Raw genomic sequence first — 27,663 nt, forward strand, 5'->3', positions numbered from 1 at the left:
GCGTCGTGGAGACGCCGTTCGCGTCGTGGGCGACGAGGAGCGCGACGTTCGCCGAACGCGCGGGACCTCGAGACTTTTTAGCGGCGTTTGAACCGGGCACCGTGCGCGAGACCGTGGCGCTGATGATGCACACGCTGAGCGAAAAGAAAGCGGACGAGTCAGCGTCGTCGTACGCCGCGAGTTGTCTGCCGGAATCGTTTCGGTTCGTCGACGCGTGCCTGAACGAAGCCGACGTTCAGGCGTTGGCTGGTACGGAGACGGAGTCGCGCGCGCGTTCGCGCGGTGAATTCGTGAGAAAGCTATCGGCGATGTCGAAGATCCCTGTCGCCGACATCGCGTGGGCGCTCGGCGCGGTGTCGTCGCGCGCGATGAAATCGGCGGCGGTGCCAGAATTCGCGCTCGTGCCCGGATGCGATTTATTAGACCATCACCCGCAACCGAACTGCGAGGTGCGCCGAGACGGCGGGTCGACGCCGGACGTGTACGTTGCGACGACGAGAGACATCGCACCGGGCGAAGCGCTCACCATAAGCTATGGCAATCTCGGAAACGATCGCGCGTTGCGAATGTACGGCTTTAGCGACGCGGCGTTCTTTAAGAACGACACGCGACGAAGCGGTGTCCATCCGTCGAACGAGTCGGCGTTCGCGAAAACGCTCGACGCGCAATCTCTAGATGAATGGCTCGCGGACCGATCGTCGTGGTGTCGCGACGTTCCGGGACAAAAGGGCGAGGACGACGAGTGGTTTCGACACGTCTCGATTTTGCGCCGCGGGCAAACGGAAATCATAGACGCGTACGTGCGAGCGCTAGATTGCTAGGTGTATCAATTAGTAGAAATTTTGCTGGTGCTACGTCTCGTGCGGTTTCGGTTCCTCCCCGTCGTCCTCGTCGTCGTCGTAATCCGCTGGGTCGAACGAAATCTCGGAAACTTTCGCCTTCTTTGCCGCCGCGTCGCCGGCGTCGTCGTCGATCCCCAGTTCTCGCTTCGCCTCACGCATCAGCGCTTGAGCCTTCTCGCTGCGCAAAAACATGTCGCGAACCTTTTCATCGTTTTCATTCGCCACGCGCACGATGGCGATCGGGTTCGGGTCATCGTTCGCCCATCGAACGTTGAGCGGCTCGGCGTCGTCGCTCGTCCACAGCGTCTGCCCCGCCATGGCTTCCTTCGCGAACTCCGCCGAGGCGCGAAATTTATACCGAACGAACGCGAATCGCCGCTCAAACTTCACCGTCACGTCTTCGATCGGACCGAACTCGCTGAACTGCGCCATCACCTCGTCGTACACCTTCTTCGCGCCCCACTTTGGATCCACGGCGCCGCCGAAGAACATGTACAGCGTTCGCCCGACGCGCATGTACGACCCCGTCCCTCCGTTATCGTCCCGCTCCGTGTGATGCTTCGGCCGCCCAAATATATCAAACATCATGTGATTCTTCGCGTCGTCGAACGCCGTGGGCAACCGATGCAAGTACTCGCACGCCTCGCCGCTCGTGCAGCACCCGCGCGCAAAGTGATAGCACACCGCCGTCGTCCCCGCGCCGTCTCCTTTCGTCACCCCAGCGTCCAAAATCGGCGCGCACCGCGTCACCGCTTTCACTGCCGAGTTAAAATCTCGCGCCGTCGTCCCCGATGACGTCGCGTGTTTCCCCCACCACACGTTAAAATCTCCCTTCGCCGCGTCGCTGCGGTGCCGAATCCTCGGCCCCGTCTCGGGGTCGTACTGCACTCGCGCCTTTCGCGACCGACTCACGCGTTCGCCCTCCTTGGTCCACATCTTCATCGAGAAATCGACGCCCGCGTCCGCGTCCGGGAGTTCGAACGCCGCGCGCGCCTCCGTCGCGTCGTCGTCGCCGTCGCCGTCGGCGGTGCCTCGCGCGTCGTCGTCGTCGTCGCGGCGTCCCGACGCGCGCGCGTCGCTCGCCTCGCGCGTCGCTCGCTTCGGCGGCGGCGGTCTCGCGCCTCTGTACACCTCCACCATCGCGCGCGGCGCGCGTCGCGGTGTGCGACGCCGCGCGCGACGCACGACGCGGCGTCACATTTCGCCGCGCATTCGCGCGCGCCGATCGACGACGAAATGCTCACGCTGCTGCGCGCGTCCAAGTCGCCCGAGGCGCGCGCGCCGCGCGGACGCGCGAACGAAGCGCAATCCACGCCCGGACCGTCCGGGAACGACGACGCGATCGACGACGACGACGGGAGCGACGCGAACGATGCGGACGCGGCGACGAAAGATGACCGTTTGGCGGGAAAACGAAACGACGGCGCCGAGGACGACGCGCGACGCACGGCGCACGTCATCGACGGCGATGGAAGGTCGTGGTCGAGACAGAACGTGCGCACGGCGACGCTGGTGTACGATGGGGCGTGCGCGGTGCGGGTGCGGGAGGGCGAAGACGGCGCGCGAGGACGAGCGAGCGAACGGCGCGTCGACGCGCGGGTGCGCGTGATGGTCGGCCCGGGATCGGCGTCGATCGGGGAATCGGACGCGGGACGGGAGGAAGAGACGTCGAGTCAGGCGTCGAGGATGCTGCGCGTGCACGTGTCGAGCGATGAGGATCCGTTTTTTTATCACGCGATGGAAGTGCGGGAGGAGGATTACGGGCGGTTGCGCGCGGAGCAGCGCTTGGTGGTGAACTTTGATGAGTTCCCGCGCGCGTTGGTGCGGTTGATTCGCGCGTGCGACGGCGCGAGTGGGGTTGGGAAGAAGAAGGATGTGTATTGCGTGCTGGAGACGCCGTCTGAGTCGTCGGCGTCGACGCTTTCGATCGTGGAGACGAATGAGTTTAATCAGTTTACGCACGTGGCGCTCAAGTTTAAGCCGGCGTCGGATCGAGCGGCGAAACGTATCCTCGCGGGGCTTTTGCTGGATGCCAAGGATCGCGAGAGAGAGTTGAAACGATTTGAAACGCTCTATCGCGAGTCGCAAGACGCCCTCGAGATCGCGCGCGCGAAATCTCTCGAGGCGCAGATGAAGTACGCCGAGTCGTCGGCGAACGGCAAGCGAGAAATCTTGGACGAACTCGAACGCTCGAGGGAGCGTTACGAGGCCGACAAGCGCGAGCTGCGCAAGCGCATCGATGATATTTCTAGCGAAAAGTCCGAGACGGAGCGCGAGAAGTTTGCGGCGCAAAATAAAGTGAGCGAGTTGGCGACCAAGCTCGGTTTGATCGAGGGCGAACTCGCGATCACCAAGCGCGAGTTGCAACGCGTGCGAGAAGAAAACGCCGCGCTCGACGCCGAAGTTCACGAGCGCGACAAGGCGCACAGCTCGCGCGCTTTGCGCGTCGAGTGGCTCGAGAAACAGCTCGAAGATAAGGAGGAAGTGATCGAATTATTAAAGTCCAGACTCGACGCGAGCGAAGAGCACAAAGTCGCCCTCGCGAGTTCGTGGGAGCAAGCGCGTCGCGCGCTCGGCAAGGCGGAGGAGCGCGTCGCGGCGAGCGCGGCGGAGATCAACAAAGGCAACGGTATCATCGAGGATTTACAAAAAGAGGTGCGCGCGGCGAAGAGCAAGACGAAGATTCAAACCGCCGTCATCAAAAGACAAGAAGCCTTGCTCGAGGAGCGTCTGTCCAGCGTCAACGTCGCCGCGGGCGAGCGCGCCGAGGCCTCCCTCGAGCAACGCGAACTCGCCGCCGCCAACGCCGCTCTGCGCGACGAAAAAGCCGCGCTCTCCCAAAAGCTCGCCGAATCCCACGCTCTGTTACAGAGCAATCAACAAGTCATCGAATGGCTCAACGCCGAGCTCACCGACGCGACCGCGGGTCGTCCCGTCGCCGCCTTCGCGTCGTCCGCCGCCCCGCGTTCGCCCCTCATCGATCTCTCCTCCCCGAGCCCGGCCTAGGCGCCGCACCGTCGCGCGTGTATTAATCCATCTGACCCTCCTCTCCCATTTCGCGCGACTCGATCGCGTCCGCGCCTCTCCGCGCCTCGCGCGCCTCTCCCCGCGCGTCCGCGTTCGGCTCGATCGATCGATCGATCGATCGATTCGAACCCGCTCGTTTTGTTTCCCCTCGCCGCGCGCGCCCCACTCACGAACGCTCGACGCGCACGCGCACCCGGTGCGTCCGTCGCGGCGACGCGACGCGACGATCGCGCGCGTCTCGCGCGCGACGCGACGCGACGCGACGCGACGCGACGCGACGCGCGAAAGGCGGCGCATCGCGAACGCGCGCGGACGCGTCGAATGCGAATGCGAATGCGAATGCGCGCGCGACGACGCGCGACGGTGGAGCCGACGCGCGGGAACGCGCGAACGCGAAGAAGCGAGGACGGTGGAGACGCGCGCGACGCGCGGGCGAGGGAGGCGCGGACGCGCGCGCGCGGGACGACATCGATGGGCGATGATGGGGGAAATTTGAATTCGAGGGCGCAAACGGCTTGTTTTTGACGGGCGACGGGGGGCGGAGGCGCGCGCGCCGCGGAACGGCGCGATCGCGGACTCGGGGAGGGGCGCGAGACGAAGGGGGGGGAGCGCGAGGCGCGGACGCGGGATTACGACTGACGGTGCTCGCGCGGACGTCCTCGGACGTCGCGACGCGTTCGTCTCGCGCAGTTTAAACCAGACATGAAACACGCCGCCAAGGTCGCCGCGAAGAAGGCGCTCACGAAGATGGATTCCCCGCTCGCGCTCGTCGCGGGCGTGACCGTCGGGATTCTTGCGCTCGGTATCGTCGTGCAAGTGTTGCTGATCGTCGCGTCCTTGTTCACGGGCAAGAGCGCTGCGGGCGAGCGACCGAAGCGCGACCGCAAGCCGACGCCGAAGGCGCTCGAAGCCGCCCCGGCGGCGCGCGCCGCCAAGAAGGCGGCCCCGGCGAAGAAGGCGTCCTCTAAGAAGGCGACTCCCACCAAGCCGTCTCCCGCCAAGAAGGCGGCCCCGGCGAAGAAGTCCTCGTCCAAGAAGTCTGCGGCCAAGCGGACGCCGGCGAAGAAGTCCTCGTCCAAGGGCCTCGCGAGCCCGCGGCGATCGTCTCGCACGCCCACCAGAAAGACCCGATAAACGCGCATTTGTATTCCGAGGTTGGGTCCGTCTTGGTCCATGAAATAGGACAGCGATGGGAGTTGGTTGCGCTCTTACGCGTGTAAGAGTCGAGGCGAGATTTTAAGTGGTGTAGGAGGAGTTCAAATGACGACGCGCGTTCGGGGAAAGTCGAACGCGCGTCGTCGCTGTCTGTAAATTCACCGTCGTCGTGACGCGTAGGTATCTAGAAACTTACCGCGTTTAGAATATTCACTGTTATATCACTCACATGTTGGCGTGCACGGAGTACTCGACGAGAACGCGACGAACGAATGAGCGCGCGCGCGACGGCGCGGGGTGACACGATTTCTAAGCGTTGGATTGCAAGTGAAATTCTCGACAAGAAATGTAGTGACCGCGCCCCGTTTACATCACCTTGAGGTGCTCGTACTTGGTGGCGTCGAGGCCGAGGTTAGCCATCAGCGCGTTCCAACGGGGCGGTTCCTCGTCGAAGACGTAGGTGAGCGGGAACGTCAAAACGCCGCTGCCGCCCATTCCTCGCAACTTCTTGACGGTTTCATAAATACGAGACTTTGGCACGGCCACGGAGACCGCGTAGTACTCGCCCGCCTTTCCAGAACCGTCCGGTTGCGGCGTGTACACCGGCGCAATCGTGGGACCTTGTAAACCGCGCAACGTCGCCGCGCTGTTGAGCTTAGCCGCCACGGCTTCCGGAGAATCGCCGCGGACGTTCGCCGTCACCATGAACAAACTCTCGGCGCGCAAGTGAGCCTCAAGACGCTCGAGAAGTTCGTGAACGATCTCTAACAAACCTTCGCGTTTCAGCAAAGCCTCCCTGGACGCGACCAAAACCCCTTGACTGTCGAGCACGCGCCCGCCCTCGATCTCCTTCAAGTTGTTCTCTCGAAGCGTCGTCCCGCTGCTAACCAAATCGAGAATGCAGTCGGCGGCGCCCATCGCCGGCGCCGCCTCCAACGCACCGTCCGCGGTGGTAATTTCCACGTGTTCGAACCCGATATCCTCGAAGAATTGCTTCGCCACGCTCGGGTACGCGGTGACCACGCGCAACGGACGCGCCGGTCCCCACTTCGGGAGCGCCATCAACTCTCGCATGCTGTTAATCTCGTCCCACGCCTGCGGGATCGCCACGGCGAGGTGGCATCCACCGAACCCGAGCGCATCGTGCACGATGACAATGTCATCGTCACCGTACGCGATCTCGGCGAGCATATCGTACCCGACGATGCCGACGTCGATGTCGCCCGAAACAATCTTGCGCACCACGTCCGTGGCGCGTTGAAACCAAACCTCCATTCCCGGCACGCTCGGGATCTCCGCCGCGTACTGTCGCGGGTTCAACTTTTTCACCGGTAACTGACACGTCTTCAACAACGCCTGCGTGTCTTCAGCCATGCGACCCTTGGAAGGAATGCCCATCCGGATCGACGACCGCGACTCCACGGGTTTGCGAAACGCTGCGCGCGAACCCACGCGCTCCATCGGCGCACTTTTCGTCAGTCTCCGCGCTCGCGCGTCGTCACCGCCCCACCCTCACCCCGCGTCCGCCCTTCCCATCGCCGGAATCCGCGCGAACCACCCCATCGACCTCCCGCGCGCCGTCGCCGATCCGTCCTATCCACTCCCGCGTCGTCTCGAATCGATCCCTCCCCCCCCCGCGCCTCCTTCTCGCCTCGTCCTCGCGATCGCGCGTCGCCTCGCCATCGATTCGCCTCGCCTCGACGCACCCTTCCCGTTCGCCTTCTCCGTGCTCTTGATGCTCGCCGTCGTCGCGCGTCGTCGCGCCGTCGCCGCCGTCCATCGCGTCCCGCATCGCATCGCGCGTCGCGTCGTCGTCGTCGCGCATCCGTACGACGTCCTCGCGCCGAGCGTCGCCGTCGCCGTCGCCATCGTCGTCGTCGTCGTCGTCGTCGTCGTCGTCGTCGTCCCGCGCGCGCGCCGTCGTCGCGGTGTGTCGCCGTCGCGCGTCGGCGAGGCCCCTTCGCGCGCGGGTTTCCCGCGCGCGCGCGTCTCGTATTCCACGCGCGCCGAGCCCATGTAGCGCGCGCGCGTCACATACCGTGAACGATCACCCGAAGGCGACGAACCGCGCCGATAAATGATAAATACGCTGCGCATAAAATAAAACACACCGCGCGCGGCGCTGACGGTCCGCCGTCGCGACGCTTTTTCGTCGCGGCGTCGGACGACGGCGCGCGACGCCCCTTCGCGCGATGGCGCGCGCGCGCGACGCGCGACGGCGCGAGGCGATGGCGACGATCGCGCGCGCGACGACGACGCGACGCGACGGCGACGACGGACGGTCGATGTGGGTGGATTGCGACCCGGGACACGACGACGCGTTCGCGCTGTACCTCGCGCTGCACGGGACGGCGGAGCGCGCGCGCGTCTTGGTCGGCGCGTCCGCGACGCACGGGAACGCGAGCGCGGGAAAGACGACGGTGAACGCGCTGCGCGCGCTGGCGTGGATCGGCGCGCGGGCGTCGCGAGACGGGGGGGAAGAAGGGGGGCGCGGGACGCGGGACGCGCGACGCGTGGCGTTCGCGGCGGGCGCCGAGAGGCCGTTGCTTCGCGCGTCGAGCGCGTGCGAGGAGATTCACGGCGAGAGCGGGTTGGATTCGGCGAGCGCGACGGATGCGCTGGAGGAGTACGCGTGGGGAGAGGACGAGAGAGATTGGATGGGGGCGGGCGGGATCGAGGCGCTGTTTCATCCGCGCGCGAAGACGGCGGCGGAGGCGATGTACGACGCGTTCGTGCGGCACGTCGAAACTTCGGGAAGAGGACGGCCGTTCGTCGTCGTCGCCACGGGGCCGTTGACGAACGTGGCGACGATGATTCTCGCCAAGCGTTCGCAGATTGATTTATTTCCCGACGAATGTCGACCCGTAATTTTTTGCATGGGCGGCGCCGTCGGCGACGGCAACACCGGCGCTCGAGCGGAGTTCAACATTCAGTGCGATCCCGAAGCGGCGAAAATAGTCTTCGAGAGCGGTTTGCGAGTCTACATGATACCGCTCGAGGTGACGCACACGGCGATCGTCACCCCGAGCGTTCTCGACAGCTTGACCACCGGTGGTCATTTCGACTCCGGCAAAGCGGGCGCGAGCGCGCACGCCAAGCAAATCAGATCGCTCTTGACATTCTTCAAGGACACGTACGAGAACGTCTTCGATTTCAAGACGGGACCGCCTTTACACGACCCCTGCGCCGTGTGGGCTGCGATTAATTTTATCGAGGGCGCCACGTACGATGAATCCGAAACGGACGATAGATTTCGAGACTTGTTCGAATTCACGCACGAACGCGTCGACGTCGAGTGCGAGTCGCGACTGACGTACGGCCAAACCGTCATCGACCGCTGGGGGACGAGCGCCGAGCCGAAGAACGTGTACGTCGCGAGAAGCATGAACGTCGATCGCTTTTGGGAAGCCATGCGCGACGCGATTCAGCACCGTTTGAGCTGGATGTCTTAGCGAGCGCGCGTCCGCGCGCGCGCTCGATAGCGCCGCGCCATCCGACCCGATTCGCGAGTTGCGCGCGGAACACAGGAAAGGCAAGAATAGGTCGTGGTAAAACGAATGTAGCACATATTTTTTTTTACAAAAAGTGCGTCTGTGGCTCCTGCTCCCGCAGAGCCCACCGCTGTGGACAGCTGTGGACGACGTCGTCGCGAGCCCGCGCGCGCGCCGCACACTCGCGCGACGACGACCGCCATTCGCGCGCGAACTCGACCCGAACTCTCGCGCGCGAGCGTCGCCGCGCGTCCGCGGCGCGCGCGGCGCGAGGCGCGCGCGATGACGCGCGCGGGCGACGACGACGTCGACGCGCGCGACTCGGCGCGCGAAGAGACGACGAGCGCCGGCCGCGCGCCGAGTCGCGTGCTCGTCGTCGGCGGTGGACGCGTCGGCGCGTACCTCGCGCGCGCGTTTCGACGAGGCGAGGTCGAGCGCGTGGCGCTGAAGACGTCGAACAGGGCGGCGCGGGCGGGGGACGAGACGCGGGAAGCGGCGCGCGTCATAGCGAGCGACGCGGGCGCGATCGTCATGTCCACCTACGATGGACTGACGACGGAGGAGGAGAGACATTTTGATTTTATTTTCATCGCGGTGAAGACGTACGCGCTTGAGGCGGTGAAGCGAGAGCTCTCGGAAGCCGGGATTACGTTTGATAACGTCGTGTTGGCGCACAACGGCATCGTGGCGCCGATGTTCGATGAGAATAAATCGACGCGGGCGGTGATGCCGCAGTCGTGGGACATCGTCGAGACCCCTGGAGTTGGGTGCGGGTACGACATACACGTGAAGAATGAAGACAAGCCGTGGGTGATGCCGAACACGGCGGGAGGACGCGCCACGCGCGCGTTGTTGCAAAAGTGCGGCGTACTGAGCGACGCCACCGATGAGTTCGAGTACTTACTCCTTCGTAAATATTTCATCAATGGCGTCGCGAACTTACTCGCGATCGTGGGCGATTGCAACTGCGATGGCTTGCTGCAGCATCATCGCGAGACGATGGAGACGCTGTACGACGAAATGTTGGAAATTTTACGAGTCCCGCACGCCGACGGCTTCGCCCTCGCCCCAGAGAATTTCCGCGACGTCGTCTTCGCGGGTTTAGCGACGTACCGAGACCACTTTCCATCGACCAAGCTCGATTTCGACGCGGGCGCGAAGCTCGAGATCGATAGTCTCAACGGATACGTCGTCCAGCGCGCCAAGGAGCAGGGCCTTCCGTGCGCCGCGCACGAACGTCTCATCGAGCAAGTCAACGCCCTCGTCGCCGCGCGCGACGGTAAATCGTAATCGTCATATTCATGTAGCTAAGTCCACCGTTTGTTCACGCGCGCGCGCGCGCATCGCGACTTCACCGCTCGATTCTAGCGTCGCTCGGCGCGACAGCCGCGCTTCAAACGCGGCGCGACCGCACTTCGAGCCTCGCGACGACCGCCGGCGCATGCCGAACCCGTCGCAGCCTCCATCCGTTTTCCGCATCGCCGCTTTCACGCTCATCGGCGCCGCGATCGGGTTCTACGCGCAGAACGAGATCGAACGCGACTACAAAGACAAACAGTTGGCTGCGTACGAAGAATATCTCGAGCGTCGCGCGAAAGCGAAGAAATAATCGCGCCGTCGTTCGCGCGCGCCGCGTCGACGCGTCCCGACGTCGAAGCGCGTCGACATGGACGCGAGTCGCCGCCGGAGCGGGTCGTTGGAGTTCGGCGTGGTGGAGAACTGCGCGCCGAATGAAGCGTTTAATTTGAATGGCTTTGGGTTCGCGTTCGACGCGTGCGCGATACGAGGCGAACGGCCGTACATGGAGGATCGATGGTGCGCGGTGTTGGATGAGGAGATAGGAGCGTTTGTGCTTGCGGTGTACGATGGACACGGCGGCGCGGCGGTGAGTTCGCACTTGAGCGCGCACCTGGCGCGGGAGGTGCTGGGGGAGGCGACGCTGCGGAGTGATCCAGAGACGGCGCTGAAACGGGCGTTTAAGCGTGTGAATGACGTCGTGTGCGATCGGAATCCAGGTGATATGCGAGGGATGTATGGGAGACCAGGGGCGGGTTCGACGGCGATCATGGCGCTGATTATTCCGCCTAAAATGTACGTAGCGAACGTGGGCGATTCGCGCGCCACGGCGTTGGACAATCGAGGGCAGGTGACGTTTGAGTCGAAGGATCAGCGCCCGTGCGTGGCTGAGGAGAAGGAAAGAATAGTTAGAGATGGTGGGTTCGTCAAGCGCGGTAGAGATGGGACGTTGCGAACGTGTGGTATATTAGCGGTGTCGCGCGCTTTCGGCAACGCGGGCATCAAGCAGTTTTTATCCGTCGAACCGGAGGTGTACGCTGTAGATTTGGAGACCGTTGATTCGTTGATTTTATGCTCAGACGGGTTGACTGATGTCATGGGGAGTAAGTTGGCGAGTGAAACGATGCGCGCGGCGCCAGTCGGCGTAGTGGCCTCTTCGCCCTCGCCCGTACGGACGAGACGCGTCGCCAACTCGCTCGTCACTCTCGCGCGCGTTCGGCAAAGTAGAGACAATATCAGCGCTGTCGTGCTCCAGGCGCGAAAGTTATCGTCCATTACGTTTCCTTCTCTAGATACTCCGGTCTCTGATGTGCAAGCCACGTTTGGAACGCCAGAGACGGTGCAGTATAATCCGGCGCCCGCCGACGTGAAGGACGGCCAAGACGCTGCGTCACGAGCGGCGCTAGATTTCGACGCGAACAAAGAGGGCGTGACTGTAGACGAGAAGGTGAGCGCGCAAGAGCACGATGACGATGCGCAGGCTTCTGATGACGATGGACTCTCGTCGCCTGTTCCGAGTGTCATGAGAGAATCGACACAAGCAATCACGCCAATCATTCACGCGAGCGGTTGAAATTGCAAGTTGATAGCAGCGCGCGCGTCTAGTGGGGATTACAAAGTGTATGTTTAATACGAAGGACAACAGTATTACGGCGTTGTCGTCGTTGCTTGGGGTTTATTTCGCATCTTCGTAGCGAGTTTCGCCGCTTTCTCGTCCGTCAACACTCCGATGGCGGACCAGTACGAAAAACCCGCCAAGACGTAAAACGCGGGAGCCAGGAGCAAGGCGTGTTGCAAGTCGTACTTCGAGGCCAGGGATGCCACTAAAAGCGGTCCAATTCCTGCGACCATGTTTCTCACTGCGAGGTGCGCTGCCGCGGCGACGCTCGGCGTCTCTGGTAGGGCATCTCGCGTCATCACCGCCGTCGGCGCTCGGAATATTTCCGAAGCTACGATGCCCGGGAACAAGTACATGAGGGACGTTTTATAGTCATCGGCGAGAAGAGACGCAGCGAGTAACGGACCAGCTGCGATCGTCATGATGGATATAAACCACCTCTGCCCATTCGGTCCGCGGGATTGGAGTCTATCACAAATCCAACCCCCGCCGAGACCACCGGTGACGCCCGCGATTGGGATGACCATCGCCAGGAGCGGGTCGTACTCTTGCGGCGTGAGCGAAAATACGCGCTCGTAAAACGCCGCTTGAAAGGCAATCATGGACCATCCGGCGACGTCAGATAATGTCGCCGCCGTCGTGACTTGTCTAAACGCTTCGCTATCGAAACATCTGGTCAAGGAGTCGAACATGTCGTTCTTCTCCGTCGGCTTGATGGGGACGGAGGTGTACTGGCCAGCCATGTTGCTTTGCGCCGCGGCCGCTCGCGCGGCGGTTCTCACTCGCTGCTCCTCCGTCGTGAGATCGTCTTCGTCGATCGTCGAGCCCACGAGAGCGACCAACCCACCGTTGTCGATCGCGGGCAGAGATTTGTACATCTTCTCTTTGAGTTTGCGTCGCTCCCGCTGCGCCTTTCGCTCTTGCGCGCGCTTGCGCCGCTTCACCGCGCGCGATCCCGTGGACGTGCGCCCGGGATCACCTATCGTGAACAAAATCAGCGGTACTATGATCAAACCCGGAAGCGCGACGATGTCGTAAATTTGATGCCACGACATCCCCGAAGACAGCATGGCGTCGCCGACTGTGTTCTCCAAGACGGTGCCGACGTTTGGCGTCAGCACGACGGCGTCCGCGGTGGTGTACAAAATCGTGTGCGCGCCCAAGGCGCCGATCTCCGTCAAGTACGTCAACGGAAGCGTGATTGGCTCGTTGGAGAATATGGGATCCTCCGCTCCCGGAGGCAGCGGCGTGCGCCCGACGAAAGCACCGCTCGCGAAACTCACCGCGCGCCCGGCGTGAATGGCCAAATTATACACGCTCAGCGCGAGCGCCTTGTTCCTCGGGAACATCTCCGGAATCATGCTAAACGCCACCGGGTTCTGCGCCCCGTTTCCGACCGCGAACAATCCACGAGAAATCAACAACGCGGTAAAATTCTCCGAGTGCGCCGTCATGAACGACGCCGCCGTCCACGTCGCCGCCCCCAACGCGAGCAAATTTTTTCGATCCACCGTATCCGCCAACACCCCCACGAACGGCAACAGCAACGAATACGTCACCGTGAACAGCGTCGTCAGCACCGCGCCTTGCCCATCGTCCAGCTTCAAATCCGCGCTCATCGCCGGGAGCAAACTCGGCAACAGAAACCCCGTCGCCGACGCGTGACAGTACGCGCACGTCAGCAACCCCAGCGCCCACGCCGCGCGTCGCTCCCCTTCCGTTCGAAACCTCCCGCCTCGCCCGCCCGCGTCCGCGTCCGCGCCGCGCCGATCATCGCGTTCGCCCTCGTCGTCCTCGCTCGCGTCGTCGAACGCGTCCGGGAACGCGTCGAGCGTCGCGCCGTCGACCGACCGCGTCCCGTCCGCGTCAGCATCGTCGACGTCGTCGCGCCGCGCCGTCCCCGTTTCGCGCGCGCGCACCGCCTCGGCGCGCGTCGCCGCGCGCGCGCGACGTCGCGCGGCGTCCGCGCCGTCGCGCGTCGCGCCGCGCGTCGCCGCGTCGCGCGACGCGCGCGTCGTCGTCGACGCCGCGGATACGATTCGACGTCGCGGACGTTCGCGCGTCGTCGCGACGCGCGCGATCGCGATCGATCGCGACGGCGCGGACGTCGACGCCGCGCGCGTCGACGCCGCGCGCATCGAGCGAGCCCGCGTCGCGCGCGCGTCGCGCAGTCCCGGCACCGCGCGACGATTTGATTTGATTTGATTTGATTTGATTTCACTTCGCGAGACATCGCGACGCGGTGACGCGCGAAGAAGGCGCCATGCGCCGCGACGACGCGTTCCGCGACCGCTTCGACCTGTTCCCGAAGATATCCGACGACTTCGCGCGGCGCACGGCGACGGGCGGCGCGATCGCGACGATCGGGCTGGCGCTCATGGTGATTTTGTTTCTTCAGCAGACGGCGGAACTGATGCGAACGACGACGGCGTACGACCTGCGCGTGGACGACGGCGTCGCGGGAGCGACGAAGAAGATCGTGATCAACGTGGACCTGACGCTGCGGGCGATGCACTGCGCGCAGGTGAGCCTGGACGCGATGGACGTGACGGGGGAGACGCGGCTGGACGTGTCGAGGAGCGAGGTGCGGACGACGCGAGTGGACGCGCGAGGGCGGGCGATCGCGATGACGAGCGAACGGACGGCGGTGAACGCGAAAACGGAGGCGGGGGAGCGCGAGAGGGAAGCGACGGGAGGGAGGTCGGCGTGCGGGGATTGTTACGGCGCGGCGGAGGCGGGGACGTGCTGCGACGACTGCGACTCTGTGCGAGAGGCGTATCGCGTCAAGGGATGGGCGCTGCCGGATCTGCGACGGGTGACGCAGTGCACGAAGGAGTACGATGTGGTGGCGATGCGCAACGAACACAAGGAGGGGTGCCACTTTTCGGGACACTTTGAGGTGAACAAGGTGGCGGGGAACTTTCACATCGCGCCGGGGAAGAGTTATAACAATCTGGGACAGCACGTGCACGATTTATCCCCGTTCGCGGGCGTGGAGAGCTTCAATTTTTCGCACATCATTCATAAGTTGTCGTTCGGGGAAGAATTTCCGGGCGTGGTGAACCCGCTGGACGGCGTGACGAGGACGATGGACGACGCGAACGCCGGCGTGTATCAGTACCGACTCTCCGTCGTCCCGGCGCGTTACAAGTACCTAGGCTTTCGCGCGCGCGTGGTGGAGAGTAACGATTACTCTGTCACCGATCATTTTCGTGGTTTTGACGTGACGAAGAATCCAGGTCTGCCAGGCCTCTTCTTCTTTTACGATTTGTCGCCGTTGCGCGTCGAGTACGAGGAACGTCGAATCGGATTTTTTCAATATCTGTCAAACGTCGCGGCCATCATAGGCGGCGTGAGCGCGGTGGTGAACATCGTAGACGGCTTGGTGTATCGCGGCCAGCGCGCGTTGCGAGAAAAGGTCGATTTAGGGAAGCAAGGGTAGCGTTGTGATCAGATGTTGCATCAAATTACAGGACGTCAAAATACACTCGACGGCGAATTTTCATCCTTCCGTCGTTTTATTGAAAGTTGCGAGAATTTAAGAGTTTGTTCAAGGCGGCGGGCCGTCTGGGTGGCACCTCTTGCGAAGATCCATAGCTTCCTTCGCGCACCGCTGACCCAGCGCCGCTAACTTTCGCATGCCATCCAAGAAAGAAAGCGTACCGTCCGCGATGGCCGCCTTGATCGCGTCGTAATCGTCGTGGCACTGCCGTTCGAGCCTTCGCGCCTCGGCGTCGCAGTCATCCGGGTCATCGCCGAAAGTCTCGCCACTTCCGACGACTTGGATCTCCCCGACGCACTTCGACACCTCCGCCGCGGTCTCCGTCGCGCACGCCTGTCCGAGTTCGGCGAACGAAGCCGCGCACTCGAAAGGCGCCAGCTCGTTCTTTTCGCAACGCGTCTTCAACCGCGCCGCCTTCTCCTCGCATTCCTTTTCGATCCTCGTCAGCTCGCGCTCGCACGCCTTCGTCATTTCCGCGCACGATTGTCCGATTTCCATCATCTTCGTCGCGCACGCTTCGCCCACCGTCACGAATTCCTTCGCCGCGTCCTCCGCGCTCGCGTCGCCTCGCGAAAACGCCGCCGCCGCGTCCCGCAGCGCCTTCGCGCACTTCTCTCCCTCCTCCGCGACCTCGTCCACGCACGACCGCGCGTCATCGGCGTCACCGCCGCCGAGCGCCGCGAGCGCGCTCCGCACCAGCGTCGCGAGCGCGTCCCGCGCGCTCCCACCGTCGCGAACCGCGCGCGCCAGCGCGCGCGTCCCGTCGTCTCCCGCTCGACGATTCGCGACCGCGCGCGCGTTCGCACCGCGTATTCCACCGCGCGAGGCGACGATCGCGACGAGCGCGACGAGCGCGACGCTCGAGCGCGCGCGCGCGCGTCTTCGAGGCATCGCGCGACGCGCTGTGCGACGACGCGCGCGGGAGGATTCGACGCGCGTCTTGTAATCCGTGTGTTACATGTCCCGGTCGTGAGACTTTATCCACTCGGCGCGCCGACGCGCGCGCGACACACGACGACGACGCGCGACGACGACGCGCGATGCCGACGGCGATGACGACGACGATGGGCGCGCTCGCGTCGACGCGGAGCGGGACGCGACAGAGCGCGAACGCGACGCGACGCGCGCGAAAAGCGCGCGGGACGATGATGGTGACGTCGGCGATGATGACGACGGCGGGACGACGCGCGGGACGCGCCTCGGTCGTGACGCGGGCGAGCGAGGAGACGGAGGATGAATTCGAGGCGAAACTCGGCGCGCTGCGAGGGAAGCGGTCGAAGCGGGCGGCGAACAGCTCGACGGGTGCGGCGGATGAGGTCGGCGACGCGCCGAAGCGAAGCGCGGCGTCGCAGCAGAGCCGAGCGAAGGGCGTGCGCGAATTCACGGTGACGGAGAACATCGATGAGCCGGCGATCGATTGGGGTAACGAGACGATTGTGTTCGAAGGACCGCCGGCGAGAGGGGAGGTGGTGGCGAACGTGGCGATGTCGTGGACGCTGGTGTGGATTCCGTTGGCGATTCAAGCCGTCGGTCGCGCGCTCTGGTTGAAGTATAAGATTACGGACAAGCGCGTGAGCGTGATTTCGGAATCTCCGTTGAGGAAGGAGCGCACGGATATTCCGTTGGATCAAATCGCGGACGTCATCTCCGTCGGCCGCGGGATCGGGGCTTGGGGGGACATGGTCGTCACGCTTCGGAACGGAGAAAAGGTTGAGATTCGCTCGTTGCCGGATTTCAAAAAGTGCGAAGACGTGATTCGAGAGAAGATGTACAAGGAAAAAATCATCGATTTTTAAATTCTAAATAATATTCATTCTCTACGAGCTAAAACTACCCCCACCGTAACCACCGCTTCGTCGTCAACCGCTTCGATAATCGAACTCGACGACGGATTGGCCCGCGACGGCCGGCATTTCTTGCGCCTCCCACGCCGCGCGATCGTCCTCGTACGACGCGCGCTTCACGACGCACGGCTCGACGGGCACGCACTTCCCCAATCGCGCCGTTCGCGTCGGACTCACGAACCTATTCGGCAAATTCCTCGCCCCCGACGGTCGCTCGCGCCACCAATTCACGAGCACCGTCACGCGTTGCCCGCGAAACCCACCCTCGTTCGCCAAAACCCCGTGCCAACGATCGCCCTCGAACGCCATCAACCTATTCTTCCTCACCTCGCACGCGAACACCCTCTCCGGCGTCTCCGGCCAGAGTCCGCTCGCCGTCTCCTCGCCCGCCTCGCTCGCCGTCGTCTGATCGAACGCCGCCGTCGCGCCTCCCCCTCGCTCCCCGTCGACGTAAAACACGCTCGCCATCGCCGGAAACGTCCTCGTCCCGACCCCATCGCGCATCGCCACGTCACAATCCGCGTGATACGCCTTCGGCCGCTCGTTCCACGCGACGTCTTGTATCCACCACTCCGCGCCCGCGAGCGCGTCGTCGTCGGCGAGCCCGAGCGCCGCCGCGCACCCGCCCGCGAGCGCCTCGATCGCGCACCGCGGCGCCGCGAGCGCGCGTCTCGGCGTCCAGAACGCGCTCGTCAGCGTCGTCGTCGTCGTCGTCGTCGTCGTCGTCGTCGTCGCGTCGTCGTCGCCGCCGACCGCGTCCTCGTCCAACCATCCCTCGCGCGACGTCGCGGGGTCGTACCCGCCGTCCGCGAGCGCGACGTACGCGTCGACGAACGCGCCGACGCGCGCGAACGCGTCGGCGTCGAGCGCGTCGTCGACGACGGCGAATCGCATCGCGCGCGTCGACGTGCGGGCGACGGATGGATGGATGGATGCCGAAACGCGACACGCCGACGCGCCGACGCGCGACGCCGCGCGCGACGCCGCGCGCGACGTGACCGACGCGTCGCGACGCGTCGCGCGGCCATGCCGCCGAAGAAGACGTTCACCGTGGCGACGAAGGAGGACCTGGAACTGCGACGAAAGTATGAATTGCTGCGACAAAAGAAAGAGGCGCGCGCGCGGCGCGAGGAAGCCAAGGCGCGCGAGGACGCGCGCGTGAAGGGCGCGAGGATGCGCGCGGCGAGCGGCGCGCGGGGCGACGCGCGAGGGACGACGCGCGAGGGGGCGGAATCGAGCGGGCGCGGACGCGACGGCGGCGGCGGACGCGGAGGACGCGGCGGACGAGACGACGCGAGGGGAAACGCGCGCGTCGGAGGAGGGGGGGGGGACGAGAGGGCGGCGGAGGAACCGGTGGATCCCGCGCACGCGCGCGCGAAGGCGATTCTGGCGGGATTGCATAAGAAGAAAGAGCCCGGCGTGGCGGCGTTGAACGCGCGGGCGGCGGCGACGACGGCGGCGGAGAAGGAATCGGAGGAGGATAAGAAGCCGAAGTTGGTGTTTACGATGGGGAAACGCGCGCCGAAGGTTGCTCCGGTGGTTGTGAAGGCGGCGGAGGAGGAGACGTTCGGGTACGCGGATACCGTGGTCGGGTACGCGTCGACGGAGACGAAGGCGCCGGAGCCCGAGGCGGCGCCCGAGGCGGAGGCGAAGCCTGAACCGGAGGCGGAACCCGTGGAAGAGGCACCGGCGCCCGTCGAAGAGGACGCGTCGCAGGGCAAGAAGGAGGTGAAGCGACCGAAGCGACCGGGTTTGCTCTCTCCTGGAATCGCGAAACGACAGAAGATGAACACGCCTACGCCGTTCCCGGAAGCCACCGACGGCGTGGGGGAGAGGACGGACAAGGGCGAGCGCGAGATCTTCATCAGCGACTTACCGGACGGTTGCACGATCGAGAGTCTATCGTTGGCGTGCTATCGCTACGGCCGCGTCAACAGCTGTCGCGTGATCGAGAGAAAGCACTTCGGTTTCGTCACCTTTGCGGATTCGGCGTCGGCGGAGAAAATCGTAAACGCCGCCATCGCGCACATGAACGATCCCGACAAAGAGCCAGTGATCGTGGACGGGCGCGTCGTTATGGTTGAATACAGCGTGCAGGCCAAAGGCGACAAGCCTTTCGGAGATGAGATCCGCCAACGCGCGTTGGAGGAACTCGAACGCATTCGCGACGGCGAAATAGTCGACGACGGCGGAGACGTCGTCAAGCGTGACATGCTCGTGTACGACGATATTTAGCATCGAAATTCTACCACCTGCACCGATTAGCGCGTTGGATTGTTTAATTCGTATCAATCTCCCGAAAACGCCGAAAACGTCGCTGAACACCCACCGCACACCATGGACGATCGCACCGCGCTCCTCGGCGAAGAGCCCTCGACGCCGCGCGAGAAATCGCGCGGGAGTAGAATCATAGGCAAGGAGTTCGCGCGTTTCTTCGTCCTGGGCATATTCGTCGCCGTCGGCGTCTTCGTGAGCGCCGATTTCATCGCCAACATCCCGGCGCGGCGAGGCGCCGTGACGCGGCTCGGTCGGACGTGGACGTCCGCGGCCCCGCTCGCGCGTTGGGCGCACGTCGCGATCGAGGCGAACGTCGACGGGCGCAAGTTCGTCCCGGCGGTGGCCCATCGCGTGGTGGTGCTCGCGCTGTCGACCGGGGAGTCGCTCGCGCAGACTTACGAGTGGGCGTTGTCTTTGAAAGACGTCGGCGTGCGTAAATTCATGATTGGATGCGTCGACGACGCGTGTTTAAAGACGTTACAATCGCTGGATGCGCCGGTGTTCGACGCGAGCGCGAGCGCGGAGAAATTTTCGCTCGACGGCGAGTCGCGCGAAGACGCGTGTCGGTGGGCTTCGCTCGAGAGCGCGAAGGAGCTTTTAAGCGAAGGGTACTCGGTGATCCTCGCGCAACCGACGATAAGATTTCGTAGGAATCCGATGGAAGTCGTCGCGGATTCGATTTCAAGACACGGGCGAAATAGCGTGTTCGCGATGCGAGGCGTGCACTCGAACGTCGTCACCGAGAAGGATTTGCGCGTTTGGACGGGTGGGACCTCGCTCGCAAGTCTTCGTGATGATTTCTTGATCTTCACCCCGGGCTCGCAGTCGTTGATTGATGATATGTTCACGAGTAGGGATGCGGACGTTCCCGCGGACGTTTTAGAGGCTGCGGGAGCGTCGAGCGATTTAGGATCGGCGGAACTCAGCTGGCGATCGAACGTTGCCTTCGTTCTCAACCACATCCTCAGCGTGAAGACGGGCTTGCGATGGAAATTAGCGAACGGGCAGGGTCCGGTCGATGCGGCGCCGTTCAAAACGAAACCGTACGAAGTCAGCGTCGACGCCGCGCTCTTGGGCAAAGATGGTTCGGTGCCAGGCACGACTGCGGAGTTAAGCGGCGTCGCGCGACTGAGCCACGACCGCGTCAAAGTCGTTCTCCTCGACACCGTCGTCGCCCGCGCGCACTGCAACGACGCGTCGACGGATAACATGCCGAAGACGTACGTCGTCGGTTGCGATTTGGACGACGCCGCGCTCGCCGGCAGGCGCGTCGAAGTCGACCACCAGTGCATGCTGATGAAAGGTTTGGAATCGCGCGTCGGCGGCCTCGGCATGTTCTCAGTTTTCGAGCACAAGGGTGAGAGTCCAATCTCGGATTCTCGCGGCTTCATCGGCGCCCTCGACGCGTGCAGGCTTTAGAATTTAATGTAGTTTGCGTTCGCGCGACGACTGTAAAATAACATGTTTCTCTTCGTGCGCTCGAGTCGACGACACACTGCGTGACGCGCGGAGTTTCATGCGCGGCGAGCGAGGGAAGACGCAGCAAGACCCGAGGACGGGGACGATCGAAGACGAGACCGCGCTCGACACGGGTGCGCGACGCGACGACGCGACGACGTTTCTCTGAATCGCTGCGTGAGAATCTCAATCAGCGTTTCCAACCGTGACTGACGCGCGCGCCTCGCGTGACGCACAGAGATAGAGCGAGTCGTCGGTGCGGAACGTTTTGACGCGGGACAGGGCGCGGTGCGGACGGATATCGGGTTCTTCGACGACTTTGACGACGATTTCGACGAGAGGGCGATTCGAGGGGACGTCGCCGTCGCCGCCGAAGAGAGACGAGACGGCGCGTCGTCCGAGTAAATCATGGCGGCTCGCGAAGACGACGTGGCGGACGATAAGTCACTTTTAGTTGTACTCGTGGAGACGAACCCGCGGTACTGGGCGGCGAGCGAGGGGAAGGGAGACGGCACCGCGGCGGCGAACGGGTTGTCGAGCGTGCTCGAGGCCACGACGGTGTTTCTGAATAGTTTCTTTGCTTTGAATCAGCAAAATAGAGCGGCGGTGATCGCGGTGCACGACGATGGATGCCATTATCTGTATACGTCGCCGTTGGGTGGGGCCATCGACGACGAGGCCGAGGACGCGGAGGACGCGCGTTGGACGAACAAGGTGGGCGGCTTGGATCCGTTGCAAACGGAAGCGGGACCGACGATGTTGACGCGGTTAGGAGAGTTAAACGCTGGAGACGCTTCGGCAAGTGCGACGGGTAAGAAGCGTACGAAGACGGCGACCCCATCGTCGCGCGCGGCGATGTCGTCGCCTTTCGCCGGCGCGTTGAGTCTGGCGCTGTGTTACTGCAACCGCGCGCAAACGCTGGAAACCGCCGCCGGTTTACGAGTCAGACCGCGCATTCTGTGCTTACAAGCATCTCAAGACAATCCCACGGATTACATCTCGATGATGAACGCGATATTTTCGGCGCAACGACAATCAATACCCATAGACGCGTTCGCGCTCGGCGAGCACGATTTGCCGTTTCTCCAACAAGCCGCGCACATCACTCGCGGCGCCTACGTAAAGCCCACGCATGGCGCCGGTTTGCTTCAATACCTCCTCTCCACCGCCGCCCTGGACATGCGCAGTCGCTCTCACCTCAAGCTCCCCGCCGCGCGCGGCGTCGACTTTCGAGCCTCTTGTTTCTGCCACAAGCGTCCGGTGAGCGTCGGCTTCGTGTGCTCGGTGTGCCTCAGCATCTTTTGCGAACGTCGATCGTCGTGCGATACCTGCGGCGCCGACTTCGCCGCCGACGCCCAAGTCACGAGCGTTCCATCCGCGTAGTTTAGTCACCGCCGTCCGCCGCGCGTGTAACGCGACGCGTCCAATCAATCCAATCCGTTCCGTTCCCATCCGCCGCGCGTGGCGCCGGACCGCCGGAGACGGTTAAAAACAGTTGCGCCCGAGAATCATCATTCATCGTCGTCCCGCACACCACCGCGCCGGTCGCGCGTCCCATCGCGAATCGTCGCGCGCGCGCGAACTCCGCGCGCGCGCGCGCGCGTTCGTCTCGCCTCTCTCGCGCGCGCGCGCGTCGAAACGAACGACGCGTCGCGACGAATTTCAAACTTGGCGAACATGTCGCGCGTCGCCGCGACGATGCGAGCGCAGCGCGCGGGAAACGCGGGAAATCGACGCCCCGCGGCGCGCAAACGCGCGGCGAAGCGCGGGGACGACGCGCGAAGCGTCGGGGCGCACGCGAACGCGGTCGCGCTGCCGACGAGCTTGGTCAAGGAAGCGACGGATGGAAAGCTGGAGCTCGCGAGCGACGAACGCGTGTTGGTCCTGGACGTCGGGTATCAGACGATCGATATCGTGCCGTGGCAGCGAGCGATGGTGCTGCAGATGATGATGAAGGTGGACGTGATCAGTTACTACGACGGGCCTTGGGCGCTGAGCGCGGAGGAGGCGTATTACGTGCCGGCGGTGGTGCGCACGCGATCTTACAATAGGCACCAGAGTCACAAAACGCCTTTGATTTCGTTGCATAGAAAAAATATCTTCATCAGGGATGGGTTTCGGTGTCAGTACTGTGGGAAGGGTGAGAATCTCACCGTCGATCACGTGGTGCCGGCGTCGAAAGGTGGGCCCTGGGCGTGGGAGAATCTCGCCACGGCGTGCGCGAAGTGCAACAACAAGAAGGGCGACAAAACGTTGTCACAAAGCGGGATGCGGCTTCGAACGACGCCCACGGCGCCGACGGTGGCGAACATGTGCATGTATACGCGCCATGGACGGTTCGTAAATCCACCGGAAGAGTGGGTGCCGTACATACCAGTCAATCAAATCGTTCGCACGCACAAGGACAAGAAAATTTCAAATCCCGCCGCGCGAACAAGGTGAGCGCTCACGAATCGCCGCACGCTGTAATTACTAGTGTACGCTGCTCTCTGTTCAAATATGCAAGTTGTTATCAAATAATTATCACTTTCCTTCAACTTTTCGTCGTCATCAATCGTTCTAAGCGCGCGGCCTCGTCTTTGACGTTTACAGTCACCGTGCGCACGTCGCCGCTCAACTGCACCAGTCCAGGCTTGGCGCCGCGTGGTTTACTCACTTGCCGGCATCGCACTAGCGACACGGGCGCGCGCCCGACCTGATTGGCCTTACTATTCGCAGCCGCTAAAACCGCCGCGTCTATCATCGTTTCCTTCGGTAAATCGTCTCCGGTGTATCGAATGACGACGTGCGATCCCGGACACCCCGCCGCGTGCATCCACCAGTCTCTCGAGTCGCGACACTGCGGATCACAACTCACGCTATCGTTATCTGAGGACGTTCGCCCGACGCGTATATCAATCCCATCCACGCTGACGAACGTCCAGTACGGCATCCTCGGTTTATCCGACCTCGGCCCTTTCACCTTTGGCACTCGCGGCGGTCGCGCGGGCGGCGCGTCGTCCACGCGCAACGCCTTCGCGCGCTCGTACGCGTCATCGACGAACATCGGCGAATTCACGCTCTTACACCCACGCAATACGTCACTCAACGCATTTAAATCATTGAGCTCAGTCTTGCAACTCGTGAGATCGCTCGCGATCGCGTCGACGTCCGGACAGGCGGCTAACTCGGCTTCGCTCGCGTCCTCCTTTGCCATGAGCGCTTCCACCGTCTCTCGCGCCACGCGAAGTTTCGTCGTCGCCTTGCCCACCTTCTTCAGCGCGCGCTCGATGCGTCGCTGCGTTTCCTTGCGCATGCCGTCGAGGTTTATCTCATCCGCTGGCTTGAACGACGTGGATTCTTCCTCAGTTTGTCCCGAAGTCTCAGCCGCCCTGAGCGGGACGACGACTTTGCGAGCAAATTTACGCGTCAACGGCGCGCGGTGGTGCGTCGAGGAGGTGATACGCGCGCGTGTGTTCGCACATGGCGTCGCGAGGCGCGTCGCGAGCATCGCGCGCGTCGTGCGTCCGGCGCGCGGTGCGTTATGACGCCGCGGGACGCTCGGGCGGCGCTGCGCGGCGTCGGCCGCGCTCGATCCGTCTCCAAGATTCATCCGACGAACCCGAAGTATTCTGGATCGTTTTGTATGAGTTTCGTGCGATTATTCAATCGATGTGTGTCGTCGTCGCTCTCGCACTCGTCATCTTTGCGAGCGTCGCGTAAGGCTTCTTCCACGACGGCGGATGTCGGCACTGGGCGCGGAGCGAGCGCCTTCATCGCTTCCTCCAAAGTGGCGTATTGCGGGAGTGGACGGATCCCGAGGAGTTCTGGCGTTCGTGCTTGTTTGTTCTTCACCAACATATCGTCGTCAGCTCGCATGAGGGCGTACATGATCATGTCTCGCGTATCTGCCATCGCGTCTTCGACGACGAAACGCGAGGCGCCGGCGACGACGTACGCGCGCGACGATTTGGCGTTCATCGAAGCCGCTTTGACGATGAGCTCGGCGTCGCGCGCGTCGATGCGCGAGGAGTGTTCACCGTATACAACTGCGAAATGGCACGACACAGTTTCGATCGATCTCCACACTGAGTCTTCGTCGTACTCGCAATAAAACTCAGGATCCATTCGCCAGCGCCATAGCGCCTCTGCGCCATCGTCGCGTCGCGAACCGCGCGTGATCGTGCAAAGCGCGCGCAAGCACACGTGTTTCAAGTTACGCCGCTCCGGGTCCACGTCACTTGTGGTGATAGACGGCGATAACAATGCGTGTACCGCACCTACCGCGTCCTCAAACGCCGCTGCTTGCAATGGGTGGAATGCAAACGCGTCGATCGGAGCCAGCGGCGAACATTCCACCAGCACCGTCGACGCGACCAGCCTCGGGTTCTTGTTTTCCACCATCGTCGCGACGATGCCACCCATACCGATTCCGACGATCGTCAACGGTCGAACGTATAAATCGAGCTCGATGATGAAAGACTCGATGTCGTCGGCTAAATCGCTCGGCGAGTATCGCTTTTCGCGCGACCACGTCGTCTCGCCGTGTCCACGCAAATCGATCGTGTACGCCCGATACCCGCGCTCACTCAAAGACTTTGCGATACCACAATACACGTCTCCACACTCCCCGACGTCGTGCAAAACGAGCACGACGCGATCATCGCCGCCGTACTCGCGATACCGCATCCGCATCCCAGTCCCGACGTCCGCGAACCGCGCCTTTGCCCCCGAACCCAACTCGCGCTCGTGCGCCTCCGCCGCCACCATCGCGCGCTCCAAACGCCTTGTGTCAGCGTGCGGCGCAGTCAACGCTCGCACGATCACCGCGCTCGTCGCCATCGCCGTCAACGCGCTCGTCGGCGCCTTCAGTCCGAATAACGCTTCGCACTCCGCCCTTCGTCGTTCAGTTCGCGCGCGTCGGTGCGACGGCGTCGGCTCCCACGTCTCGAGCGGGATCGCGTCGAGCGCGGCATCGATGTCGTCGAGATCCATCGCCGTTCGCCTCTCGCGCCGCGTCCGCGCGCGCGTCGTCGAGTGCGCCCGAGCGCGCGCGCGACTCGAGCGTTTATTAAAGTAACGCCTTTCGCGCGCGTCGAGCGAGTCAACGCCTGGCGCGCCAGTTTTAGTCGCGCGATGTCGCGTCACGCGCGCAAGCGCGCGGCGAAACCGCCCGGGTCGAGCGCGAGCGCGAGCGTCGACGACGCGGGGAGCGCGCGACGGGTGTTCGACGACGACGGGCGCGAGGTGACGCCGCGACCGCTCGGCGGAAGATCAATCGGCGCGGAAGCGACGACGACGCGGGAACGCGCGGACGCGCGCGCGCCGAGACCGTCGCTCACGGCGTCGGTGAGCGCGTTCGAGACGGTTTTGAGCGAGACGAGCGAGACGACGAGCGCGGAGTGCGCGATAGGGCAAGATGCGCTCGCGCGTCGCGATCGAGGACGAGGAAGTCGAGGCGAACGCGAACGCGCGTCGACGATTGAGATTGTTCGCGCGGATGGATCTGAAAGCGAATCGTCGAGCGATGACGACGGCGATGCGCGCGCAAGAGATTTGGCGTACTTGGCGAGGGTTGAAGATCGACGCGCGGCGCGCGTACGAGTGAACGACGCGAGCGCGCAAACGTTGGGCGCGCTGCGCTTCGACGCGCACGCGTTGACCGAAAGAATCGAGCGGGAGGTGCGCGTGGTGCAAGCGGATGAGTTCGATTGTGATCGCGATGACGATGATAGTGTTAATGGCGCGTCGTCGTCGCGAGCGCCGGAGATTCGCGTGAACGTTTTACGCGCGATGGAATCCGCGCTGCGAGAACGCGAGCGATTGGAGTATTGCTTGAAGTATCGCGGTTTACGTCCGAGCGACGACGACGCGAGCGCTCTGAGCGCGCTCACGATACTAACGTGCGAGCAAACGCGAGGGATGAACGTGTCGAGCGTGAAGTTAAATCCGGTATGGGGAGACCTAGTGTGCGTCGCGTACGGCGAGTTTAGTTTTGCGGGGGCGAATCGGGAAACGCGTGAAAAGGGCGCGCTGGCTTTTTGGTCGATTAGATCGGAAGCACCCCTGTGCGTCTTACGACTCGAAAGTGGTGTGATGTCCATAGATTGGTCGCGTCGCGATCCGAACTTACTCGCCGTGGGGTGTTACGACGGTGAAGTATTCGTTTACGACGTTGGAGAATTTGTGTCGCGCGATGGCTCGGCGACGACGAGCGATTCGACGACGATGACGACGACGACTCGACGTGGTCAAATCACGTCGAGCGAGCAAAGACACAGCGATCCGGTGTGGGCGGTCACGTGGGTTGCGGTGAAAGCAACCGATGGATTCGAAGACGAAGAGAATGTGGATACGGTAACCGCTCTGGTCTCGGCGTCGACGGATGGCAAAGTTATGCGATGGGATTTGCGCGATGGCTTGTACGGGACGGAGGTGCTCGCCGTGCGGTGGTCGCCGCCGGGTGTCGAGAACGATGGAGCCGTGAGCTCGAAGGCGAGTGAGACGCGCGGGGGGGATCTTGTTCAGCACAGCGGGGTGATGTGTCTGGACTTTTCGTCGGATGCAAAGTACTACGTCGTCGGAACGGAGGAAGGGAAAATCCACAAATGTTCCTTGTCGTACTCTGATCAATACTTGGCCTCGTACGCCTCACACGTCGGTCCTGTGTACGCGATCAAGTTCAATCCGTTCCACGAACGCGTTTTCGTGACGTGCTCTGCGGATTGGACGGTGCGCGTTTTTCTCGATGATACTCAAAGAGACGACGACGCATTTGCGTCCATCGACGAGGCATCATCACGATTGAAAGCATCGAGCCTGATTCAGCCTCGCGTTGTGATCGAGTACAGCCAACAGCCCATCAATGCCGTGGACTGGAGCCCATGGTGCGCGACAGAATTCGCACTGGTGACGGACGCCGGGACGATCGAGATTTGGGATTTGGCATCCTCCTCGGTGGTGCCAAAACATGAACTTTCAATCACAGACGATAAAACAGCCGCGGTGAGCGTGACATACGCGCATGACGCGCCAGTCATTCTCGTCGGTTGCGCATCAGGATCGACGCACGTGTTGCGCATGAAATGGCGAGACCCTACGGAAGGCATCGCTGCTAAAGAGACTCAACGCGAGCGCCTTGAAGAGGTTTTAGGCACGTCGATAAAATCGTGAT

General features: G+C 63.1%; 18 protein-coding genes across 18 annotated transcripts; 11 read left to right on the plus strand and 7 right to left on the minus strand.

Moving 5' to 3' along the window:
• Positions 1–12: 12 nt before the first annotated feature.
• Positions 13–2,003, minus strand: OSTLU_28805 (predicted protein). The gene has a single exon (XM_001415766.1). The coding sequence runs from the start codon at positions 1,980–1,982 to the stop codon at positions 852–854; it is 1,131 nt and encodes a 376-aa protein (XP_001415803.1). The 5' UTR covers positions 1,983–2,003; the 3' UTR covers positions 13–851.
• A 528-nt stretch (positions 2,004–2,531) lies between these two features.
• Positions 2,532–3,812, plus strand: OSTLU_2143 (predicted protein; the record flags this gene model as incomplete). Its single annotated transcript, XM_001415422.1, has 1 exon — positions 2,532–3,812. A coding segment is annotated over one exon (1,281 nt), but the record flags the coding sequence as incomplete, so codon positions are not given.
• A 754-nt stretch (positions 3,813–4,566) lies between these two features.
• Positions 4,567–5,003, plus strand: OSTLU_28807 (predicted protein; the record flags this gene model as incomplete). Its single annotated transcript, XM_001415423.1, has 1 exon — positions 4,567–5,003. Exon 1 carries the CDS (start codon positions 4,572–4,574, stop codon positions 5,001–5,003), a length of 432 nt encoding a protein of 143 aa, XP_001415460.1. The 5' UTR covers positions 4,567–4,571.
• A 387-nt stretch (positions 5,004–5,390) lies between these two features.
• On the minus strand, positions 5,391–6,821 carry OSTLU_28808 (predicted protein; the record flags this gene model as incomplete). Its single annotated transcript, XM_001415767.1, has 2 exons — positions 5,391–6,460; positions 6,731–6,821. The coding sequence occupies 2 exons, from the start codon at positions 6,819–6,821 to the stop codon at positions 5,391–5,393; spliced, it is 1,161 nt and encodes a 386-aa protein (XP_001415804.1).
• Positions 6,822–7,309: 488 nt separating this feature from the next.
• OSTLU_28809 (predicted protein) lies at positions 7,310–8,476 on the plus strand (the record flags this gene model as incomplete). Its single annotated transcript, XM_001415424.1, has 1 exon — positions 7,310–8,476. The coding sequence occupies one exon, from the start codon at positions 7,310–7,312 to the stop codon at positions 8,474–8,476; it is 1,167 nt and encodes a 388-aa protein (XP_001415461.1).
• Positions 8,477–9,241: 765 nt separating this feature from the next.
• On the plus strand, positions 9,242–9,805 carry OSTLU_13695 (predicted protein; the record flags this gene model as incomplete). Its single annotated transcript, XM_001415425.1, has 1 exon — positions 9,242–9,805. The coding sequence occupies one exon, from the start codon at positions 9,242–9,244 to the stop codon at positions 9,803–9,805; it is 564 nt and encodes a 187-aa protein (XP_001415462.1).
• A 511-nt stretch (positions 9,806–10,316) lies between these two features.
• Positions 10,317–11,384, plus strand: OSTLU_13696 (predicted protein; the record flags this gene model as incomplete). Its single annotated transcript, XM_001415426.1, has 1 exon — positions 10,317–11,384. The coding sequence occupies one exon, from the start codon at positions 10,317–10,319 to the stop codon at positions 11,382–11,384; it is 1,068 nt and encodes a 355-aa protein (XP_001415463.1).
• A 74-nt stretch (positions 11,385–11,458) lies between these two features.
• OSTLU_86082 (MFS family transporter) lies at positions 11,459–13,348 on the minus strand (the record flags this gene model as incomplete). The annotated part of the gene is made up of 1 exon (XM_001415768.1): positions 11,459–13,348. A coding segment is annotated over one exon (1,890 nt), but the record flags the coding sequence as incomplete, so codon positions are not given.
• Positions 13,349–13,725: 377 nt separating this feature from the next.
• Positions 13,726–14,862, plus strand: OSTLU_4129 (predicted protein; the record flags this gene model as incomplete). The annotated part of the gene is made up of 1 exon (XM_001415427.1): positions 13,726–14,862. A coding segment is annotated over one exon (1,137 nt), but the record flags the coding sequence as incomplete, so codon positions are not given.
• Positions 14,863–14,979: 117 nt separating this feature from the next.
• OSTLU_13699 (predicted protein) lies at positions 14,980–15,822 on the minus strand (the record flags this gene model as incomplete). The annotated part of the gene is made up of 1 exon (XM_001415769.1): positions 14,980–15,822. One exon carries the CDS (start codon positions 15,820–15,822, stop codon positions 14,980–14,982), a length of 843 nt encoding a protein of 280 aa, XP_001415806.1.
• A 536-nt stretch (positions 15,823–16,358) lies between these two features.
• Positions 16,359–16,700, plus strand: OSTLU_9339 (predicted protein; the record flags this gene model as incomplete). Its single annotated transcript, XM_001415428.1, has 1 exon — positions 16,359–16,700. A coding segment is annotated over one exon (342 nt), but the record flags the coding sequence as incomplete, so codon positions are not given.
• Positions 16,701–16,790: 90 nt separating this feature from the next.
• Positions 16,791–17,669, minus strand: OSTLU_28816 (predicted protein; the record flags this gene model as incomplete). The annotated part of the gene is made up of 1 exon (XM_001415770.1): positions 16,791–17,669. One exon carries the CDS (start codon positions 17,667–17,669, stop codon positions 16,791–16,793), a length of 879 nt encoding a protein of 292 aa, XP_001415807.1.
• Positions 17,670–17,948: 279 nt separating this feature from the next.
• Positions 17,949–20,471, plus strand: OSTLU_23877 (predicted protein; the record flags this gene model as incomplete). Its single annotated transcript, XM_001415429.1, has 2 exons — positions 17,949–18,992; positions 19,041–20,471. 2 exons carry the CDS (start codon positions 17,949–17,951, stop codon positions 20,469–20,471), a joined length of 2,475 nt encoding a protein of 824 aa, XP_001415466.1.
• Positions 20,472–20,918: 447 nt separating this feature from the next.
• Positions 20,919–21,893, plus strand: OSTLU_39977 (predicted protein; the record flags this gene model as incomplete). Its single annotated transcript, XM_001415430.1, has 2 exons — positions 20,919–21,168; positions 21,286–21,893. 2 exons carry the CDS (start codon positions 20,919–20,921, stop codon positions 21,891–21,893), a joined length of 858 nt encoding a protein of 285 aa, XP_001415467.1.
• A 489-nt stretch (positions 21,894–22,382) lies between these two features.
• Positions 22,383–22,883, plus strand: OSTLU_8502 (predicted protein; the record flags this gene model as incomplete). The annotated part of the gene is made up of 1 exon (XM_001415431.1): positions 22,383–22,883. A coding segment is annotated over one exon (501 nt), but the record flags the coding sequence as incomplete, so codon positions are not given.
• A 160-nt stretch (positions 22,884–23,043) lies between these two features.
• Positions 23,044–23,805, minus strand: OSTLU_28821 (predicted protein; the record flags this gene model as incomplete). The annotated part of the gene is made up of 1 exon (XM_001415771.1): positions 23,044–23,805. The coding sequence occupies one exon, from the start codon at positions 23,803–23,805 to the stop codon at positions 23,044–23,046; it is 762 nt and encodes a 253-aa protein (XP_001415808.1).
• A 293-nt stretch (positions 23,806–24,098) lies between these two features.
• On the minus strand, positions 24,099–25,259 carry OSTLU_28822 (predicted protein; the record flags this gene model as incomplete). Its single annotated transcript, XM_001415772.1, has 1 exon — positions 24,099–25,259. The coding sequence occupies one exon, from the start codon at positions 25,257–25,259 to the stop codon at positions 24,099–24,101; it is 1,161 nt and encodes a 386-aa protein (XP_001415809.1).
• Positions 25,260–26,282: 1,023 nt separating this feature from the next.
• Positions 26,283–27,662, plus strand: OSTLU_28823 (predicted protein; the record flags this gene model as incomplete). Its single annotated transcript, XM_001415432.1, has 1 exon — positions 26,283–27,662. One exon carries the CDS (start codon positions 26,283–26,285, stop codon positions 27,660–27,662), a length of 1,380 nt encoding a protein of 459 aa, XP_001415469.1.
• Between the last annotated feature and the right edge of the window lies 1 nt (position 27,663).

Source organism: Ostreococcus lucimarinus, chromosome 1 (assembly GCF_000092065.1).
Source record: "Ostreococcus lucimarinus CCE9901 chromosome 1, complete sequence".
In the NCBI taxonomy this organism is placed as follows: domain Eukaryota; kingdom Viridiplantae; phylum Chlorophyta; class Mamiellophyceae; order Mamiellales; family Bathycoccaceae; genus Ostreococcus; species Ostreococcus sp. 'lucimarinus'.

Coding starts and splice junctions, on each gene's coding strand:
- OSTLU_28805 (XM_001415766.1), bottom strand. CDS start 1,982: ATGGTGGAGGTGTACAGAGGCGCGAGACCGCCGCCGCCGAAGCGAGCG.